We start from the raw sequence: 17,862 nt of genomic DNA, 5'->3' as shown, positions 1-17,862 counted from the left end.
GGGGGACAGAGCAGGAGTGGGTTTACATGAGAATAAGACCAGCCCATGGGGAAAGTGAGGCCTGGCGCCGTGGGCTCAGCAAAGATGATCTAGACAGCACACAAACACACAGCAAACTAGTAACTCCCCTGCTCCCCAACCCTGCTCAGGCCCCCATCCGGTTAGTGTGTAAACAGATTGCTGGACCCTTGGGGTGGAAGGAGAGAATGTGGTATGGGGGGAGAGGAGTTGGCCCCCTAGGTGCCATGCTCCATCTTTGGTTTCCTGCAAGCTAGACCACGCTCACTGGAAGCCTGTGGGCTGCGACCTCTGGACACAGGTTACTGGAAAAGAAGGTGGACAGCCCCTACCCCTCCTGCTGAGCCCTGCCCCTGCCCTGAGCCTCTGGGTGGAGGGTTCTGGCCTTGTCCATTCTAGAGCCACCTCCTTCACCATCCCCAGGCTTCAAAGCAAAAACACTCCAGAGGAAATTGAGTCTTGACCTTTGCACTTGCAGCAGGCTGATGGCTAAGGGAATCTGGTCTAGAGCATCAAAGGGGCTTGCTTGCACGAACTTGAAGCCCTCAGGTAGTCTATTTTCTCCCCTCCCTATGCTGAGCCAGCACAAGGCAGGGAGGTCAACAGAATAAACTGGAGAACCTGCCCGTGTATGTAGGTCCTCCTGCCCGCTCCTAACCCAGCTGCAGGTCACCCTGTAACCCTCTGGACTCCTGGGAGTGTGAAACGAGAAATCTGCTCACAAATGTAATGCCCACATCCTGGGCACAAGTCTGCAGTGCTGAATGAAGCCAGAGAGGAGAGGGGTCTGCAGGATGCCGAGGACAGAGGAAGAGAGGAATACAGGGTAGAAGCCTAACCTGCTCCAGTCTGCATCTTAAGCAGTGGACCCTCCTGAGGACAGGGAGGGGCGGAGGTGAAATTAAGGTATTCCCCGAAAGCCAGCCCAAGCCACGGCACCAGCTTACTGTTCCCATCACAGGTAGCTCCAGAACTGGGGACTGTTGACAGTACTGTCCAAGGTAGAAAAGAGTACGGAGAATCGGGTGTGAGGTAACGGGAGCAGTGAATGCTGCACCCGACCCGCAGAAGGAAGGGACTCTAAAGCTGGGACACGGGCCATGTGGTCGTGGCAGCAGGGCTGAAGCAGCTCGGAAGAGCAAGGCTGAGAAACCCACACAGCACACGTTGTTGAATGTGTGACTTTTTGTTTTTAATAGAAAAAATAAACAAAATCACAATGATGAAGCCCAGAGGAATGGGGGCCAGGGTGTCACAGGGTAGGCTCCTGCTCCATGGGCTCCTCTGCTGGCCTGTGGGGACAAGCACAGGGAGAGAACTGAGTAGAGAGCACTCATTACCTCAGGGCAGGGAGATGGGAGGTGAGATGCTCACCTAGGGCTGTGCTCTTGAGTGGCAACAGCTTGGGCCTGCTCGGCGCCCACAGAAAGCAGGGCCATGGCGCTCACAGTCTCGGCCTCCTCCGTCTCACCTGCCTGAGCCTCCCGCAGAGAGCAGCCCAGACCAGTGGCAAACCTCTGTACACAGCTCCAGTGTTTGCCTGTGCAAAGGGGACAGACAGGTTCAGGGAGAACAGACTGGTCTTGGGGTACCAGCTCGCCCTGGTATCCCGCTCCCCATATGCCCTGCCTGCCTGGCAGGCTGAGGTATGAGCCCCTCTGCCTGTCCCCACGCACTCTGGATCTCGATGACTTTCTCTAGCGTGGCAACTGCATTGATGCTGGGTTTTTGCTGTAAGACTGCTTCGTCCAAGGGCTGCAGCTGCAGAGGAAGGAAGAGCAGAGAGTGGGTGAGGGGCAATTGCCTAGCTCTCCACTATCCCCGTTCAGCCCAGACAGTCCTGTACTGGCAAGTACAGGCTTTTGGGAGGAAGCCCTAATCAGAAAGCCTTCCTTGGCCAACCATTCTCAGACCTAGGCAGACCTCAGGAAGCCCTTACGGCCGCTTGCCCCAGTGGAGTGGATACCCCTGCTGGCCCATCAGCCCCCACCTGCTGGACCACATCTGTGGCGCCCACTCACCTCTACACTGAGCAGAGCCGAGACACAGGCCTCAGAGGCATCACAGATGGCGGTCAAGTCATGGCCTCCCTCCAGGGCCAGCACCACCCGGCCCCCTGCCAGTGTCATGAGCTGCCTGGTCAAGTGGCCAAAGCCTTTGCATGGGAGTAAAGAGAGAAGGATAAATGATAAATTGTATCAAGGAGAAGAAGGAAAAAAAAAGGTAGGACAGCAGACTTAAGCCCCTATACATATACAATGAAATGAAATGTCCATGAACTTAATGGAGGACAGGCTAAGATGAGTTGTGTTTCTGGCAGGTCAAGGCCAGTGAGCTCCCGTGGAAGATACTTTGTTTGCTATTCCACTTCTACCTGCTGGCCCCATGGCAGGGGTGGGAGAAGAGTGCACAGAGCTACCAAGTCTTAGACTTGTTCCCTGCGGTGTCAACTTATTCCCTGTCCCATGTGCCTCAGTGTTCCCCACCCTCCAGACCCCTAGTAGGCTCACATCTGGCGGTGACAGAGTAGCCACCCAGTGGAGATAGATGTCCTTCAACAGCATCAAACCCAGCGGAGACTAGGACGACGTCAGGTGAGAACTCGTGGGCAATGGGCATCACCACTGTCCTGTAAAAGGATGGCCCAAGCTAACGCCAGCAGAGGCCAGGCTGAGCCTTGCCACGCTCTGCTCTCCATTGAGGCCATGCCCCTCCACCACCCCAACTGAGTGCCTGCTGCCCTTGCCAGCCCAGGGTCCCACCCCTCCTTTGGCTCTCCTCAGTCCCCACCTGAAGGCTGTCAGGTATTCCACGTCTCCAATGGGGGGGATCCACACCTCCTGTCCATGCCACATTAACATTGTACCCCACACCTGGCCCTCCACCAACCTGGCATAAGGTACGAGAGGTTACTATCACTGCCCTGGATCCCAAACGCTGCCCCACCCTCCCCCCTCCCCCCTCCCCACCCCTGCCTCTGTTTTGTCCAACTAGCAGTCAGGCCTGTGTGGGCCTCCCACTGAATGCCACAGGGGCCATCACTATGAATGGACTTCTGTGGCTTCCTGCCAGGTACCAGCATGCTACCTCCCAGAAGGGCTCACAAGAAGGCCCAGTGGTTGTACCTCTTCAGGAGCCCCGGAGCCCGGAAAGAAGTTCCCATTGTCATAGCGATGCAGGGAGATGTAGAGCACAGAGGGGTCATCATAGAACGCTTGCTGGGTGCCATTGCCATGGTGAATGTCCTGATGAGGGGAAGTGGAGGGTGCTTTGGGCACCAGTCTAAGCTCTAATCCAAAGGCTCACGTGCCACCTGTTCCCCACCCACCCTACCATTAGCTCTGGAGATGAGCCACCAGTGGCCCGGGGCTGTGACACTGAGTGCAGGCGCTACAGCCATGGGATGAGTATGGTTTATCTCCCTGCAGAACCCATTCCACTGAAGTGCCAGGGAAACCCAGGCTGCCAAGGAATTTAACACAGGCAAATAGATTCTGAAGAAGGATCCAGGGTCTCACTAGGTAGTCCAGGCTAGCCTTGATCTCTCAACCCTCCTAAGTGCTGGGATTATAGTTGTGTACCATACCTGAATTCAGGTTTTTAAGGCCAAAATTGGATTTCAAAATTCTACCCTTGCTGATAAATTGCCCAGTGATTCCTCGAGCACCGTGAGTGGTGTGTGCACTTTCCCCACCGTGACAGCAGAAGACTGAGAACACCCACAGCCTCAGGAACAGAGCTGTGGCATCCTAGCTACGTAACCCAACAGTGTCCTCACTTAAAAAGATGGAGGGCTACTTTGCACTGCTAGAGGTGGCGGTGAGTGCAGCAGAGTGCAGCTCCCTGGCGCACAGCAGCCCCTATGGTAAGGGCAAGGAGGAAAATGGGTCTGACGGTAATGGCAGCACCCTGTCCCTGCTGCTCAGAGTAGGAAATCATCTGGATGTTGGATGCTGCTAGGGGAAAGATAAGGTAAAGGAGGCTAAAAACACATTGGGGTCCCCAGGGATGAGAGCACCCACCTGATGATGAAGCAGGAAGGATATAAACTTATCGACATGTGAGGCCAACGGGTGAGCCCCAGTGCCTGCCGCCCAGAGGTGGAGCGAGCCGCCTGGAGGCACTTCTTTCTGAAGGCCTTCCCTGGCACAGCTTGACCCATCCCTGCCCAGGCAACCCAGCCCACTGCCTACCCAGTCCACGATGAGGACCTTGCCCACATTCAACTTCTGCTGCAGGAGTTTAGCTGTGATGGCTACGGAGTTGAAGAAGCAGAATCCCCTGAGGGGTGTGGGGAGGAGGAGGGCAAGGAGGTCAGCTTGAGTGACAAGAGGTTTGCTTCAAGTAAAAGCCAGGAAGAGCTGATGGCAGAGTGGTACTCACATGGCTGTGGACTCCTCAGCATGATGTCCTGGGGGCCGGATGATGGCAAACCCATTCTGAAGCACAAGCAGAAGGACAACTGTCAGGAAAGCCATGTGGCCAGGGTTAGGGTAGGCACAGGAGAGAAGCACAAGCCAGGCAGGGCTGGGAGCACAGAAACGCCCTTTTATGAACGCCAACAGCAGGCCCCCAGGGAACAGCTGTCTCTCCCTAGCGGATACACACGACAGCCTCAGGCTTTCGTGCCTCCTTGGTCCCCCATGACCCTCAAACCATGACTGACCCGCGAGCTTCTTCCCATCCTAGCACTAAGACTTCAAAATTGCAAAGACACTGTCTCGATGAAGGGAAGTCAGCGCTGCCCCCGAACACCTGCTCCTGAAGACACGGGACCCAGCCACGGGGCACGGAGGCCACAAGTACATCCTTACCTTGAGCTCTCCTGAAGCCACCTTGAAGGCCAGCTCTACCAGGCAGCCCACTGCCATCCGCACGGCACTGGAGGAGTGTATCTCATTCCACACAGTGTCACTGTCCACCTGCAGGGGCAGGAGATCGGGCTTCAGTGTGCCCTCTGCAGGGGGAGGGGAGGAACGGGAGTGGGCACCAGAGAGCAGGCCAGCAGCCATGGGGGCAGGGAGGAAGGGACCAAGCTGGGGGAGCCACTTGCCCACTCCCACGTATCAAACTCACCCCAATGCCCCCACAAGGCAGCATGGCATACATCTTCTGGCTGATGGGCCCTGAAGGGAAGAGGGACAGAGATGCTCTGAAAGGTGTCCCAGTTGCCAGTTGGCATGGCCTATGCAGCCCATGCCAACTGAGAGCCTCTCTCTTCTGTTCTGGGGAGATGACCTATCTCTAGAGGCAAACAGTAGGGACATGACAGGTTGGGAAGAAACACAGACCACCACCACCAAGTCCACCTTTATGCCTGATGCCTAGTATGCTCAATCTGCATCTGGGCTAAAGGCACCCTCTTGGGGTGTGACCCACTAGAACTGCTATCTACTCTGGCTTGGTGGTCTTCATGACAGCCCCATCACACTCAGACTGAGGACACACGTGGGACCATGCCCTGCAGCTCACCAAGCAGTTTCTTGCTGTCCAGCTTCTGCCGGTTGAGGGGGCTGGTCCCATAGAGCAGGGTGTGGTACTCAGAGTGCACTGTCTGGATTTCATCCAGTGTGGCTTTACGACCCCGGATCCGCTGCCAGGGGAGGTCAAGAGAGGCCAGAGAGCATTGACAAGGCTCAACTCGCTTGACAGCTACAGCCCAATGCTCACAGAGCCAACCTCCAAGAGAGCTAAAGGATTTGGAGTAACTATGCCTTGGCCCTTGAGAGACCCCACTCCAGAACTTTTTCCCAGGTTATCTGGGGACCCTGAGGGAAGCAGATCACAAGGGATGGAACTGGGGAAGTCTCAGAACTGACTGGAGGGCTAGGGCATGGGAGAGGCTTTACTAGGAGGGCAGTGAAGGCATCACTCAGCTGGAAGTCCCAGCTAAAGGTAGGGGGCTCCCTCACCTCACACTTGCTGAGCAGGCCAGTTTCCTGCAGCCGGGACCAGATGCTCTGGATGCGGCCGGCGTGCTCTGGGTGTACATGTGTGTTCCCGCACATGCACTGGTGCTTCAGCATGAACGTGTCATAGACCACACCTGGGCCACAGACCCTTGTGTCAGCCAGAACTGTTCTGAACCCTGCTGCACATCCTGTCCTATCCACCAACACTCACCTACATACCCTCTCTCCTCTCTTCAAACCCAGCCTGGCTGCTGCTGGTCCCAATCTCTGTCCTCTGCATCCCCTATACCGGCCCCATGGTTCCTTCCTCCTTTTCCCCATCATGTCTGCCCACATACTGTCCCCCACTGGTGAGATGGAGTCAGAACCAAGCATGTGGCAGCCTTATGGGCAAAAGCCTTCTGGGTTCTACTGAGGCCTCACTGTCAACCCCACAGGGAGGAAGGAGACCAGGAGGCTAGCAGGGCAAGAATTAAAGGGACAGTGGACTCTCTACCCAAGGCTCGCGGTAGGGGGCAGGGGGCACTGAGAAGACAATGCTGCCCACCCTCCAGCTTAGAAAGAACCTGCTGCTGCTCCCATGAATAGCTGTGGTACACACGGAGGGATGAGGCCCCCTTTCCCCTCCACGCAGTGTGTATGCAGGACCATGGATGCTATACATCCAAGCCCCTGTGCGTGGTGAAAAGATGGAATGGGCAGTGGTGGGGCTCACCTGTGGTGAAGAGGTGCTTAGTGGGCTGGTCTGGGGGGCTCTTCATGCTCCCAGGGGCAGCAGGTGAAGACTGGGTGCGGCCCAGGGCCTGATGAGGCACAGTGGCCAGGCTGAGGGGTGCCTGGTACACCTGCAGGGGCTGTAGCTGCTGGGCATCTGTGAACAACTGGAAAGGAGTAGGAAAAAGCCTGTGTAAGGCGAAGTCTGGATGGGACTGAGTACTGGGTCCTTTCAGCCTGCAGAGGGCCCCCAAGACTCCTCCTTCCCCCACCTCCTCCCACTTGCTCCCTCCAGGGACAGGAGACACTCCAGTCTTGCCATCTCCTGCAAGATGGGGAAGATGGGGGATGTGATGAGTCACTCCAAATAGTAGCATTGAGGTAAGCGGCTGAGAGGGACGGGGGTGGGTGGGGGCGGGATGAGTCAGGCCTAAGGGCTTGGGGCTGTGTCCGCAATGAATGGAGTGCACTAGGCTCAAGGCACACTGTAGTAACAGTGGGTGTGTGTGTGTGTGTGTGTGTGTGTGTGTGTGTGTGTGTGTGTATACACACAAGCACGCATGAACTCAGAGACCAACGCACAACCAGCCGACGCAGTCACGAACTCAGATACACACAAGCCATGTGTTTGCACACACACAAGTACACTGCACAGTTAAGAGACAAGGGTGGTCACAAAGGGGGACAGGCGGGCAGGTACAGCTCAGAACCACACAGGAGTTGGTCTCTTCTCCCCTTCCTGTTCTTTAGAAAACTGCTCGAGGCCCAGCAACTGCACCACTGGAGACTGACAATTAAGAGTGGAAATTGGGGCTGGGCAGTGGTGGCACACGCTTTTAATCACAGCACTCGAGAGGCAGGTGGAGCTCTGTGAGTTCAAGGCCAGCCTGGTCTACAGAATGAGTGCCAGGACAGCCTCCAAAGCTACACAGAGAGACCCTGCCTCAAAACACCAGAAAAAAAAAAAAAAAAAAGGAAATGGGGGAGGGCAGCCAGTGGAGATGAGTGTGTGGGAGGTACCTTTTTATAACCAGCACTGGACTCCTCTAAGTCAGGGCCCTCATCAGGACCACTCTCGCCTTCCTCATCCTTGACCTGAATGCAGTCTTCGTCTTCCTCCTCTTCATCCTCCTCTTCTTCTAGATCTTCTTGGGTGCTCTCGCTCTCTGTGGAGCCTTCCCGTGGCATGGTCAGGGCCCCCTCCCCCAGCAAGGCCTCCTGCTGCTCTGTCAGCTCCTCCTCTGTCTCCTCAGGGTGGGTGGTGGGCTGCCTTGGCAGTTCCCCAGTCTTGGTAAGGATCTGGGAGAAGAAAGCAAATTGCCTGGGAGTGGGTGCGGCTGTGGCAACCTTTAGCCCAAGTCGGTCTACTACCCTTCTCTCCCTCTCCCAGCGGGGCAGGCACCGATCCACACGATTGATTCTATTCGAATTGGAAAATGCGAAGGTGGCTCCTCCAAACACTCAGCTCCCGGGTTCAGCCCCCGTGTGTCTTGCCAGCCTGGGTCACTCTTGGGTAGCCCAGGACATTGCCTGTCTGGATGTACCTTGCCCAGCTGCATCTGCTGCTGCTTCTGCTTCTCTAGGAACTGCTGGTGCTGCTGCTGCATAACCAGCTGCTGCAGGGCCTGGGGACTCTGCGGCAGTGGGGAGGACTGGGTGCGGCTCAGAGGTCGGTGCCTCGGGAGCTTGCCCACTGTCCTCATGCTGGTGGCCACACGTTCACCCGTCACCAATGGGGACTGCCCGTGGAGTGGCACTGTGGAGGTGGAGAGGGGGAGTAAGTACTATTGGAAGGGGGGGCACCCTGTCCCCGAGGCTGAGCCCCATTCTCTCTCATCCCTATACCTTAACAGTGAACTCTGCGCCACTGGTACCAGCAAGCCTTCCTAGGGTCACTTTTCTGTCCCTTTGGTTTGCCTGAGTGTACACAAGTAGTCCCGGACCCACTGCATGTAGGAACAATGACTAGTTCTCACCAGCTGCAACAAGATCTCCCTGCCAGGCTGAGAAGTTCTGGGACAAGGCCACAAGTATTTCTAGCAGAGCCCCTAAGAATGTTGGCAGGTACTAAGGGCTGACTGTCTAATACTGTCCAATGTCATTGCTATGGGCAGTGAGTGGGCCCTTGAAACATGGCCTAAGTTGACATGAGCTACCAGTATGAAACATAACATGGGATTCCAAGGCTCACATGAAACAAAAATTGAAAGGATAATAATATTCTAGATAGAAGGTAAATACATAAGCCAGGCAACAGTAGCACATGCCTTTAATCCCAGCACTTGGGAGGCAGAAGTCTCTGACTTCGAGGACAACCTGGTCTACAGAATGAGCTCCAGGACAGCCAAGGCTACACAGAGAAACCCTGTCTCAAAAAAGGAAAGAAAGAGAGAAAGAAGAAAGACACACGGGAAAAGAGAGAGAGTTATTCATATTAGATTATGAAAAAAAAAAGCTGGACCCATCTCGAAAAATCAAAACCAAAAAAAAGCTGGGCATTGGTGGTGCACACCTTTAATCCCAGTACTCAGGAAGCAGAGGCGGGTGAATCTCTGTGAGTTCAAGGCCAGCCTGATCTACATATCAAGTTTTAGGACAGCCAAAACTACACAGAGAGGGGTTGAAGAGATGGCTCAGAGGTTAAGAGCACTGGCTGCTCTTCCAGAGGTCCTGAGTTCAATTCCCAATAACCACATACATAGTGGCTCACGGCCATCTGTAATGAGATCTGGCGCTCTCTTCTGGCCTGCAGTGCAGGTCTACATGCAGACAGAACACTGTATATATAATAAATGAATTTTAAAAAAACTACACAGAGAAACCCTAACTAGAAAAAGAAAAGAAATACTGCTGGGCTTTGTGGCACTCACCTTTAATCCTAGCAAAGTGCTGGTAAATCATTGAGTTAGAGGCTAGTCTGATCTACACAGTGAGTTTGAAGCCAGCCAGAGCTACATAGTGAGACTCTTGACTCAAAAAAAAAAAAGAAGTGTTTGTTTGATGTGTGTGTATGCAGTTCACGTGTATGAGTGAAGCATGCATGCATGTGGAAGGCAGAGGACGGCCTGCATGTCAGTCCTTGCCTTCTGCCTTATCTAACACATTCTTACTGTTTACTGCTGTGTATACCAGGCCAGCTGGCCTGTGAGCTTTCAAGGGCTCCCCTGCCTCTGCCTCCATCTCATGTAGGAGTGCTGGGAATACAAACTTGTGCTACTGAGTCTGGCTTTCTTTGGGAACTGAGGATCTGAACTCGAGTCCTCACATTGGCATGGCTATCACTTGACCCAGTGAGCTGTCTTCTCAGCCCTAAGGTTTTTAAACATGGTGAAAGTTTTAAGTCAAGTGTATGGCTTGTAGCTTAATGCAGTATGTCATGTCTGAAATCCTAGCGTTCTGGAGGCTGAGAAAAGAGGAGTGCCATTAAGTCTGAGGCCAACCTGGACTACATAGTGGCAGAGTGAGCCCTGCCCCGCCCCCCAAAATAACACCTAAAGCAACAGAGTGTGATCTGCATTATTCCTGCTGGCCAGCTCTGCTATGGAACGTGAACCTGGTGAGAGTGGCAGGTTCTGTCGCGTGCCTGGCATATCAAACATTGGTACCTGATACCTTCTGAATATGGAAGAAACCAATGATGTTGCTAACAGTTGTGGCAGGACTAAAGAGTATCCTTGGCTACTTTCCCTAAGAGATAGCCTTGCCTTGAGCTCCCATGAGAGACAAACCCCTTCTCGGGCACACGGTTCATCTACTCACCAGCTATAAGCGTGCTCTGTTGCCGGGCCTGTTCTAGCAGCAAAACATGCTGCAGCAGGGAAGCATGGCCATGGGGACTCGCGTCACCCTCCAATGTCACTCCCAACAGGCAGCCAGGGATGGACGATGTGCTCATGAACTTGCCAGTCAGTGTGCCGCCCTGCCTCAGGGACTGAAGGGCCTGCCTCTCAGCCTCCTGCTGCGTTGACAGCTTCGGGGAGGCCTGGTGAAGTTGGAGGGTGATGGTAGATAAGGCATAGACTGATACGGCCCCCGTCTCGCCAGCTCAGACCAGCAACCCTCACGTATTCTCTGCCCACCCACCGGATCAGCCCGTGCCCTCTCAGCTCCCTCAGGACCTTGGGGAAGGTAAAAGTCCTAGCTAGGCTATGCGTCCTGTACTTACAGTGAGGTGTGAGTTGGTGACAGTGACTGTGGCCTGCAGCCCTAGGGAGATGTTGGGCAGAGAAGGAGACGTGTAGAGGCTAAACTGGCTTGGGGAGCTGTCCAGAGGGAGGGCCCGGTGCTGGGGAAGCATCTGGGGAGCAGTTGGGAGAGACAGACATGAAAGCAGGCAAAGGAGAGACAGCCAAGGGGGACAACCTGGACCAAGGCCAAGGGCTCCGAATGGTCTCTCACTCCCCCAACCCGGAACCCCAAGCGGGGGTGACAGAGAGATCAGAGCCCTTCAGGGGCCTGTGGGACAAATAAATCTCTTTTCAAGGCAACCTATCCAGGCAAGATCCCTCCAAATGTACACAGAGGCATCTTGGCTGAGCACTCAGCTAGACCAGAAAGAGCCAAACTCCTCCTTGCAAAAGAAAGAGCACCTCTGTGTCCCCTCCCCCTTCCCCGGCCTCAGTGCTGTACCTCAGTGGGGATGTTGGGGACTGAGCCAGTAAAGCCGTTCTCAGCGATGGTGCTGTGGGAACTGTTGGGAGAGCTGGGGCCAGAGCCGGGCGCACTGTTACACACGGACGACACTACAGGAGAAGTGGCTGTCACCTGGGCCTGCTTTGAGTCACCCCTCCTCCCAGACCTTCACAATTAGGACAGGAGAGGAGGCCTTACCCCCAGGCCCTGTGCCTGTGATTTCAACAGCTCTCTTCTTAAAAGTACTAATAACAGTGCCATCCTTTCGACGCAGGAGGGGACTGCTTCTCCTCTCTGCCACCTTCTGTTTTAGCCTCGAACGGACTTTTAAGTTGGGTTCAGAGGCTGGAGAGAAAGTAGCTGGAGTCAGACTGACCTATACACCAACCTGAAGCCCAGCCCACCAGTCAGGGCAACTCAGAGCAGAGCACTGCCCTTGGCACATGCCCACCTCTACCCTAAGAGTCACCTTCCTGGAAGCCAGGACGCACGCACCTGTTTTGCGGAGGGGGAAGTCATCACGGCTGTCATAGGGCCCAAGCAAAGGCAGTTTGTAGGAGGGAGGCGTCCCAGGAGGGCCGCTCTGGGGAGGGGAACTCTGGTCCAAAGAAGCATGGTGGGCTCCCCTGAGGGTGGGGTGGAAGCACATCTAGATTACCAGCTACCCACTGCACACACCACCGCTAGGCTAGTTGTTTGATTTGGAAGATTTTGTTTTGCTTGTTTTTATATATGTTTTGAAAGAGGGTCTCATATAGCCCAGGCTGGCCTCAGATTGCTATGTAGTCGAGGATGAACTTGAACCCCTATTCTTTCTGCCTTTACCTCCTGAGTGCTACAAATATAGGCATATGCTACCACACACAGCATAGCAAATAAGAACCTTGGAAAGGCCACATGGGGGGTGGCTACCTCCACCCCGACCCCTCATGGAGCTAGGAGTATACATTACAGAAGAAAAAAAAATGGATCCTGGGAAGGGGAGGAGAGAAATAGGATGGAGACAGACTACAGAACTCGAGAATGGTTTGCAAGGCAGGGAGCCCTAAGCCATCCTGTAACAAGGCAGCCCCTGAGCAGGGCCCCTCTGCCGACCCTTGACCCCCAGAGCCATTACCAGCATTTGGGGTGCTGTGGGAGGGAATGGTTGAGGCTGCCTGGCGTGGGCTCCTTTGACTTCGACAAGAGGAATTCCTGGAGCCTCAGTTTTACCTCGGTGCTGGCGATGGCACCTACGGGACAGGGCACAGCTGAGCTGGGTGCCTGGAGCCAGGCTGCGGTGTGGTAGGGCCCAGGGCTGCCCCCGGGCCTTACTCTCTTTGCTCTTCTCCTTGTTGCGCAGGATGAGCAGCTGCTGCTCCAGCCGCTGCTTCTCCAGCTCCTCCTGCCGCTGCTGCTCCCGCTGCCGCTGCTGCTCCAGCTCTTGCTGCCTCTTAGCGGCCAGCATCTCCTGCTGCTGCTGCGGTGGGGTGCAGGAGGCCAGAGGCGGAGGTGAGCCAGGCCCAGGCGGGGCCGCGCCTCCTCGGGTGCGCCCCAGCCCTCCCCCGCCCGTGCGCCCTGAGGGCCCCCCCCCCCACCTACCTTCAGGTGCTTCTGCAGTTGGACTTCATGCTGCCTCGTCAGGTGGTCATGCTGCTTCTGAAACTCGGCGAACAGGAGCTGCTTCTGAAGCTGCTGCTGCTGCTTAAGCACCAGGAGCTCCTGCTGCAGTTGCTGCTCCCGTAGCGCAGGGTCCATGGGGCCTGCCAGAGCTGCCCGGAGCTCCACGGGGCTGGGGCTACCTCCACCTCCACCCCCCATGGAGCTGGGCATGGCTCCTGGCAGCACCGGCTTCACCTCCACTGTGGGCAAGAGACATACAAGCCGTCAGTGGCTCCAGCCCCAGACAGCTCCCAGGGCCCAGGAGACTACCAGACAGCTCCGCCAGAGACTGACTGACACAAACCTCTCCACCCATGGATGCTGCCTTCCACTTTCTTTAAATGGGTCTGAAGTCATGAACGTCAGTAAGAAACTATGCAACAGGGCTGCGGGAAGGGTCGGCCTGGCATGCACGAGGCCTTGGGTTCGAGGGAAAAACACGAGTGTGAAAAGTAGCAGTCAGGGAGTGACAGTATTCAACACATGATAGCGTCACTGACAGGTAACACTAGGCATTTTATGTGCATGGCTCATTTAAACTGCACAGTGATATACAAGTTTGAGTCTATCATTGTTATTACCTCCTTTCACAGGTAAGGCAACCGAGGCAGACAGAGTTCTGAGTAACTTGACCAGACATAGCCAGGTGACTAAAGAACCAAATGAATCTAAATCCTACACTTTCACGTACTGTCCCTTCTCCCCACCTAAGACTACACTTGAAGAGGAACTGAGGCAGGGATTGGGCCTGTGAAGACCTTCCAGATAGCTTGCTCTCTGTGGGTCTTTCAGTATAGTCCCAGCTGAGGCAGATGAGGGGGAGTGAGGCACGGGGTTGGGGGGCAGGGTGGGAACAGGAGGCCTCAGGGAAAAGGGGTGCAGGGCTGCACCAAGCCAGGGACAAGAGAGGGCTGGGAGTCAGCCCGGCTTCCTTTGCTGGATTATCTCCTTTCAACAGTTTTATTGTAATTACCCTGAAAATGCCGCTATATATAGAGTGAGCCAAACAGCAGCTGTGTTGGGGGGAGGGGGCTGAGAAAATGGAGTGCAGGGAGGAGGTGGGAGGAGGAGACAGGAAAGGAAAGGGAATCAGACAGGAAGAAGAGTGATGGCTGTGTCGAGGACCTCAGTCTCCAAGCAGGGGAGGATCCCTGGGAAGGGCACAGCGGTGCAGGGATCCACAGGGTGGTTCTGAGGTCCGCACGGACAATGGGCCACAGAGCGGGAAAGGTTCCAACTGACTTATGGGAAGATTGGGTCCTGACCTCCTGATGCCTGTGCACTGTCCTCTGGTCACCGAATGTCATTCCACATCACTCCTCAATAGTTGCCAGGGCGACCAGGCAAACACCACACCAGTGGGGAGCCCCAAGCCCAACCCACACCCCATCAAGCCTTCTGAAGCTACCAGGAAGGGGAAGGCAGGATACCACTGCCTGGGAAGAAGGAAGCGAGAAAGGGACACCAACTCCTCCCCTTCTCTCTCCACTTCTCTAAAGAAAAATCCTACGCTGCTCACCGGGGAGGCCACACAGGGCTAAGAAGATGTTCCACCAGCCAGTGGCTCACTGCAGCCCAGGCAGAGAGAAGACACAACCCTGATGTCCTGATGTGGCCAGTGTCCAGGCCTCTCCTCACCCCCACCCCCTACACCTGATCCTACATCCAGAGTGGGAAGGGTGTGTGGTGTGGCAGGGACTAAAAAGAGCCCTGCATATGTCCTCAGGGAACACAGCACTGAAGGCCACCTCCAGGCCTGGGGCAAGCCATGCCAGCCTTATGCCTAATATGCCTGGGAGACCCTCTAGAGATGGGGGGTGGGGTGGGGAAGGGGAGCCTCAGCAGGATGTCTCTGAGTACCCCTCTTCCCTCAACATAAGCTGACCACATTCCTCTGTGGTTCCTCTGTCAGCCACACTGACGACTCTGTGGCCACCAGGCCAGAGCCACATCTGCAGGAGTGGCCAGATGAGGCCATAAGGGTGGAGTCACACACACACACACACACATACAGACACATACAACCCCCCACTAAGGGTGGAGTCGCGCACACACACACAACCCCCCACTAGAGGTGGAGTCTCACACACAGACATACACAAGGCCCCCACTAGGGGTGGAGTCTCACAAACACACAGACACACACAACCCCCCCACTAGGGGTGGAGTCTCACACACACACAGACACACTCACAACCCCCCACTAAGGTTGGAGTCTCACATACACAGACACACACAATCCCCCCACTAGGGGTGGAGTCTCACACACACACACACACCCCCACTAGGGGTGGAGTCTCACACACAGACATACACAACCCCCCACTAGGGGTGGAGTCTCACACACACACAGACACACACAAGGCCCCCACTAGGGGTGGAGTCTCACACACACAGACACACACAACCCCCCACTAGGGGTGGAGTCTCACACACAGACACACCAAAGGCCCCAACTAGGGGTGGAGTCTCACACACACAGACACACACAAGCCCCCACTAGGGGTGGAGTCTCACACACACACAGACACACACAACCCCCCCACTAGGGGTGGAGTCACACACACACACACAGACACACACAACCTCCCCACTAGGGGTGGAGTCTCACACACACACACACAAGGCCCCCACTAGGGGTGGAGTCTCACACACACACACACACAAGGCCCCCACTAGGGGTGGAGTCTCACACACACACACACAACCCCCCCACTAGGGGTGGAGTCTCACACACACACACACACAACCCCCCCACTAGGGGTGGAGTCTCACACACACACAGACACACACAAGGCCCCCACTAGGGGTGGAGTCTCACACACACAGACACACACAACCCCCCCACTAGGGGTGGAGTCTCACACACAGACACACACAACCCCCCCACTAGGGGTGGAGTCACACACACACACACACACACACACACACACACAAGGCCCCCACTCCCCACCGCATGCACTCTCCCTTTCCCTCTATTCCATGCCCTGCCCCAGCACCCAGATGAAAGATGCCTGAAAACTCTTGGGACCTTCTGAAGAGGACCAGCTCTACATCAGGGTAAAAAGCAGGGTAGCAGCAAAGGAGCTGGTGACCAGCCTCTAGTCTACCCAGCCCCCCTCCCTCAGTCCCCCGCTTCCTCCTCGGCATTCAGCAAAGCCCTAAGTTGGCTGGAGGGCTATCAGTCCAGTCCGGACCCAAAGCTGGCTTGGTCTTGACACTGATGACTTCACCAAGAAGTGAACTAGCTTCAACCTACTGCTCTTTGCAGGGCTAGGGCCGTTAGCAGTAGATGTTAGCCCATCAGCCCGGGAAACACCCTGGCTCCCAGCAGATAGCCCAGGTTGGAATAGTGGTGGGCAGGGCTACTTTTTCTTGCAGGAGCCCTGAAGAAGGCTTAGGGGCTCACATAGGGGAGACCCTCCCACAGCTAGCACTGCTGAGACGTCTGACTCTGTGCTGCAGTGGGCACCACGGCCAGCCCCGCTGGTATGCAGATGGCAGGATAGCCAGAGGGTTCTACCACACACCTCCTGTGCAAGCAGGAAATCAGGAGAAGAATGCTAATTTGTGGCAACATTCGACACACCAGGCTCTGCTGGGTAGCAATGTGACTCCTTTCGGGATGGGAAAAAGGGAAGAAAGAGAATGGGGTCCCCAAAATGTAGTCTGCCTAGCACAGAACCTAGAACCTAACTGGCCTGGCATCCCCTTAAGGACCTGTGCCCTCTGCCAGCTTGGCAAGAACAGAGCAGGTGACAGCAGCTGCCATTCAAGCCAAGCACTTGGAAGGGGAAGTGGGTGTGTCAGGACAGGAAGAGGCTCTTGGTTGCCTCCTGGTGGACCTAGGAAGGTCGGAGAACGTTGGGAAAGAGGAAAGGGTGGGCAGAGGGGCGTGTTCCACCCAATAAGATAACTGTGTGAGAACTCAGGCTAACTAGCAAAGAACCCCCCTGAAAGGCCAACATCACAGGGGACAGGAAGACCTCGGGTCCTTATTTCACCTACCCCACCCCCACCCCAGGACTCATGCTGACCTGCATAGAACAGAACAGAATCAATGCCAGGAACTTCCTGCGAAGAGAAGCGCCAGGGCTCCAGGGACAGGCACTGGCTACCTACCCTAAGGTCTCAAACCCTAGCTTTTTCCAGGGAGTAGCAGCCTTAGCAGCAAACTGACTCATGCTGCCTCCATACAGAAGCCCCCCCCCCCCCAGCTCAAGCAGTGGGGCGGGCAGTGCCATCTGTGTCCAGCTATCAGCGTGGCTCTGCCCATACCAAGCTCTGGCTCAGAAGGTACAGACCTGCCTAGCTCATGGGTACAACTGGGCAGAGATGACACCTACTGATATTTCCTTTTCATCCAGTGGGCCTCTTCTGCCCATGGATTCCATCAGCCCAGGAGGTTCTACAGCACAAGAGATGCCCAGGTCCTCAGAAGGAGGGACTGATGGGGCAACTCTGTATCTACTGCCAGCATGGCCTTAGCCTGAGAATAAGGGTGAACTGGAGGTTGTAATCCTAGATACACAGGAGGCTGAGGCCAAGGAATTGTGAGGTGAAAGCCAGAATGAGTAGCTCAGTGAGATCCTGCTTCAAAAACAAAATAATAACCGCAGCCAGCCATGGTGGCTGTATTCACAAAGCTGAAGCGGGAAGACTGCAGAGTTCTAGGCCAGGCTGGGCTACAGAGTAAAACCCTATCTCAACTAACAACCAAACCATCAAATTTAAAGCTATAACATCAAGTCCCAGGCAAAGGGATACAGTCTCTAGGTAAATAAGGGGCTGTGGGTCACAAGAAACAGGTTTTGACAGTACCTTTGGGAACTAGGGCTCAAAGTAAACAGATCTAGCTACCCTAGGACAAGGGACAAGGCCTGTTCCTGTTAGGAACATTCTATAAGCCATACTCCACCCCCTTGGAAGCATTACAAGTCAGACA

General features: G+C 55.2%; 1 protein-coding gene across 1 annotated transcript in view; it reads right to left on the bottom strand.

Annotated features, from left to right (window-relative positions):
• Nucleotides 1-1,188: 1,188 nt before the first annotated feature.
• The window catches only part of Hdac5 (histone deacetylase 5), a 36,922-nt gene continuing 20,248 nt past the window's right edge, over nt 1,189-17,862 (bottom strand). The window contains 25 exon segments of the mRNA XM_005070088.3: nt 1,189-1,310; nt 1,393-1,558; nt 1,695-1,779; nt 2,040-2,173; nt 2,529-2,647; nt 2,809-2,846; nt 2,848-2,907; nt 3,144-3,263; nt 4,212-4,299; nt 4,402-4,457; nt 4,833-4,940; nt 5,095-5,144; nt 5,491-5,611; nt 5,931-6,064; nt 6,646-6,811; nt 7,665-7,943; nt 8,189-8,400; nt 10,404-10,626; nt 10,810-10,941; nt 11,274-11,386; nt 11,475-11,621; nt 11,772-11,902; nt 12,394-12,508; nt 12,591-12,735; nt 12,858-13,117. Coding sequence (XP_005070145.1) covers nt 1,271-1,310; nt 1,393-1,558; nt 1,695-1,779; nt 2,040-2,173; nt 2,529-2,647; nt 2,809-2,846; nt 2,848-2,907; nt 3,144-3,263; nt 4,212-4,299; nt 4,402-4,457; nt 4,833-4,940; nt 5,095-5,144; nt 5,491-5,611; nt 5,931-6,064; nt 6,646-6,811; nt 7,665-7,943; nt 8,189-8,400; nt 10,404-10,626; nt 10,810-10,941; nt 11,274-11,386; nt 11,475-11,621; nt 11,772-11,902; nt 12,394-12,508; nt 12,591-12,735; nt 12,858-13,117 — 3,242 coding nt within the window. The 3' untranslated portion in view covers nt 1,189-1,270.

Source organism: Mesocricetus auratus, unplaced genomic scaffold, assembly GCF_017639785.1.
Source record: "Mesocricetus auratus isolate SY011 unplaced genomic scaffold, BCM_Maur_2.0 Super-Scaffold_100007, whole genome shotgun sequence".
NCBI lineage: Eukaryota > Metazoa > Chordata > Mammalia > Rodentia > Cricetidae > Mesocricetus > Mesocricetus auratus.
Note: the sequence above shows the minus strand (reverse complement) of the source record. Positions and strands in the feature narration are given on the sequence as shown.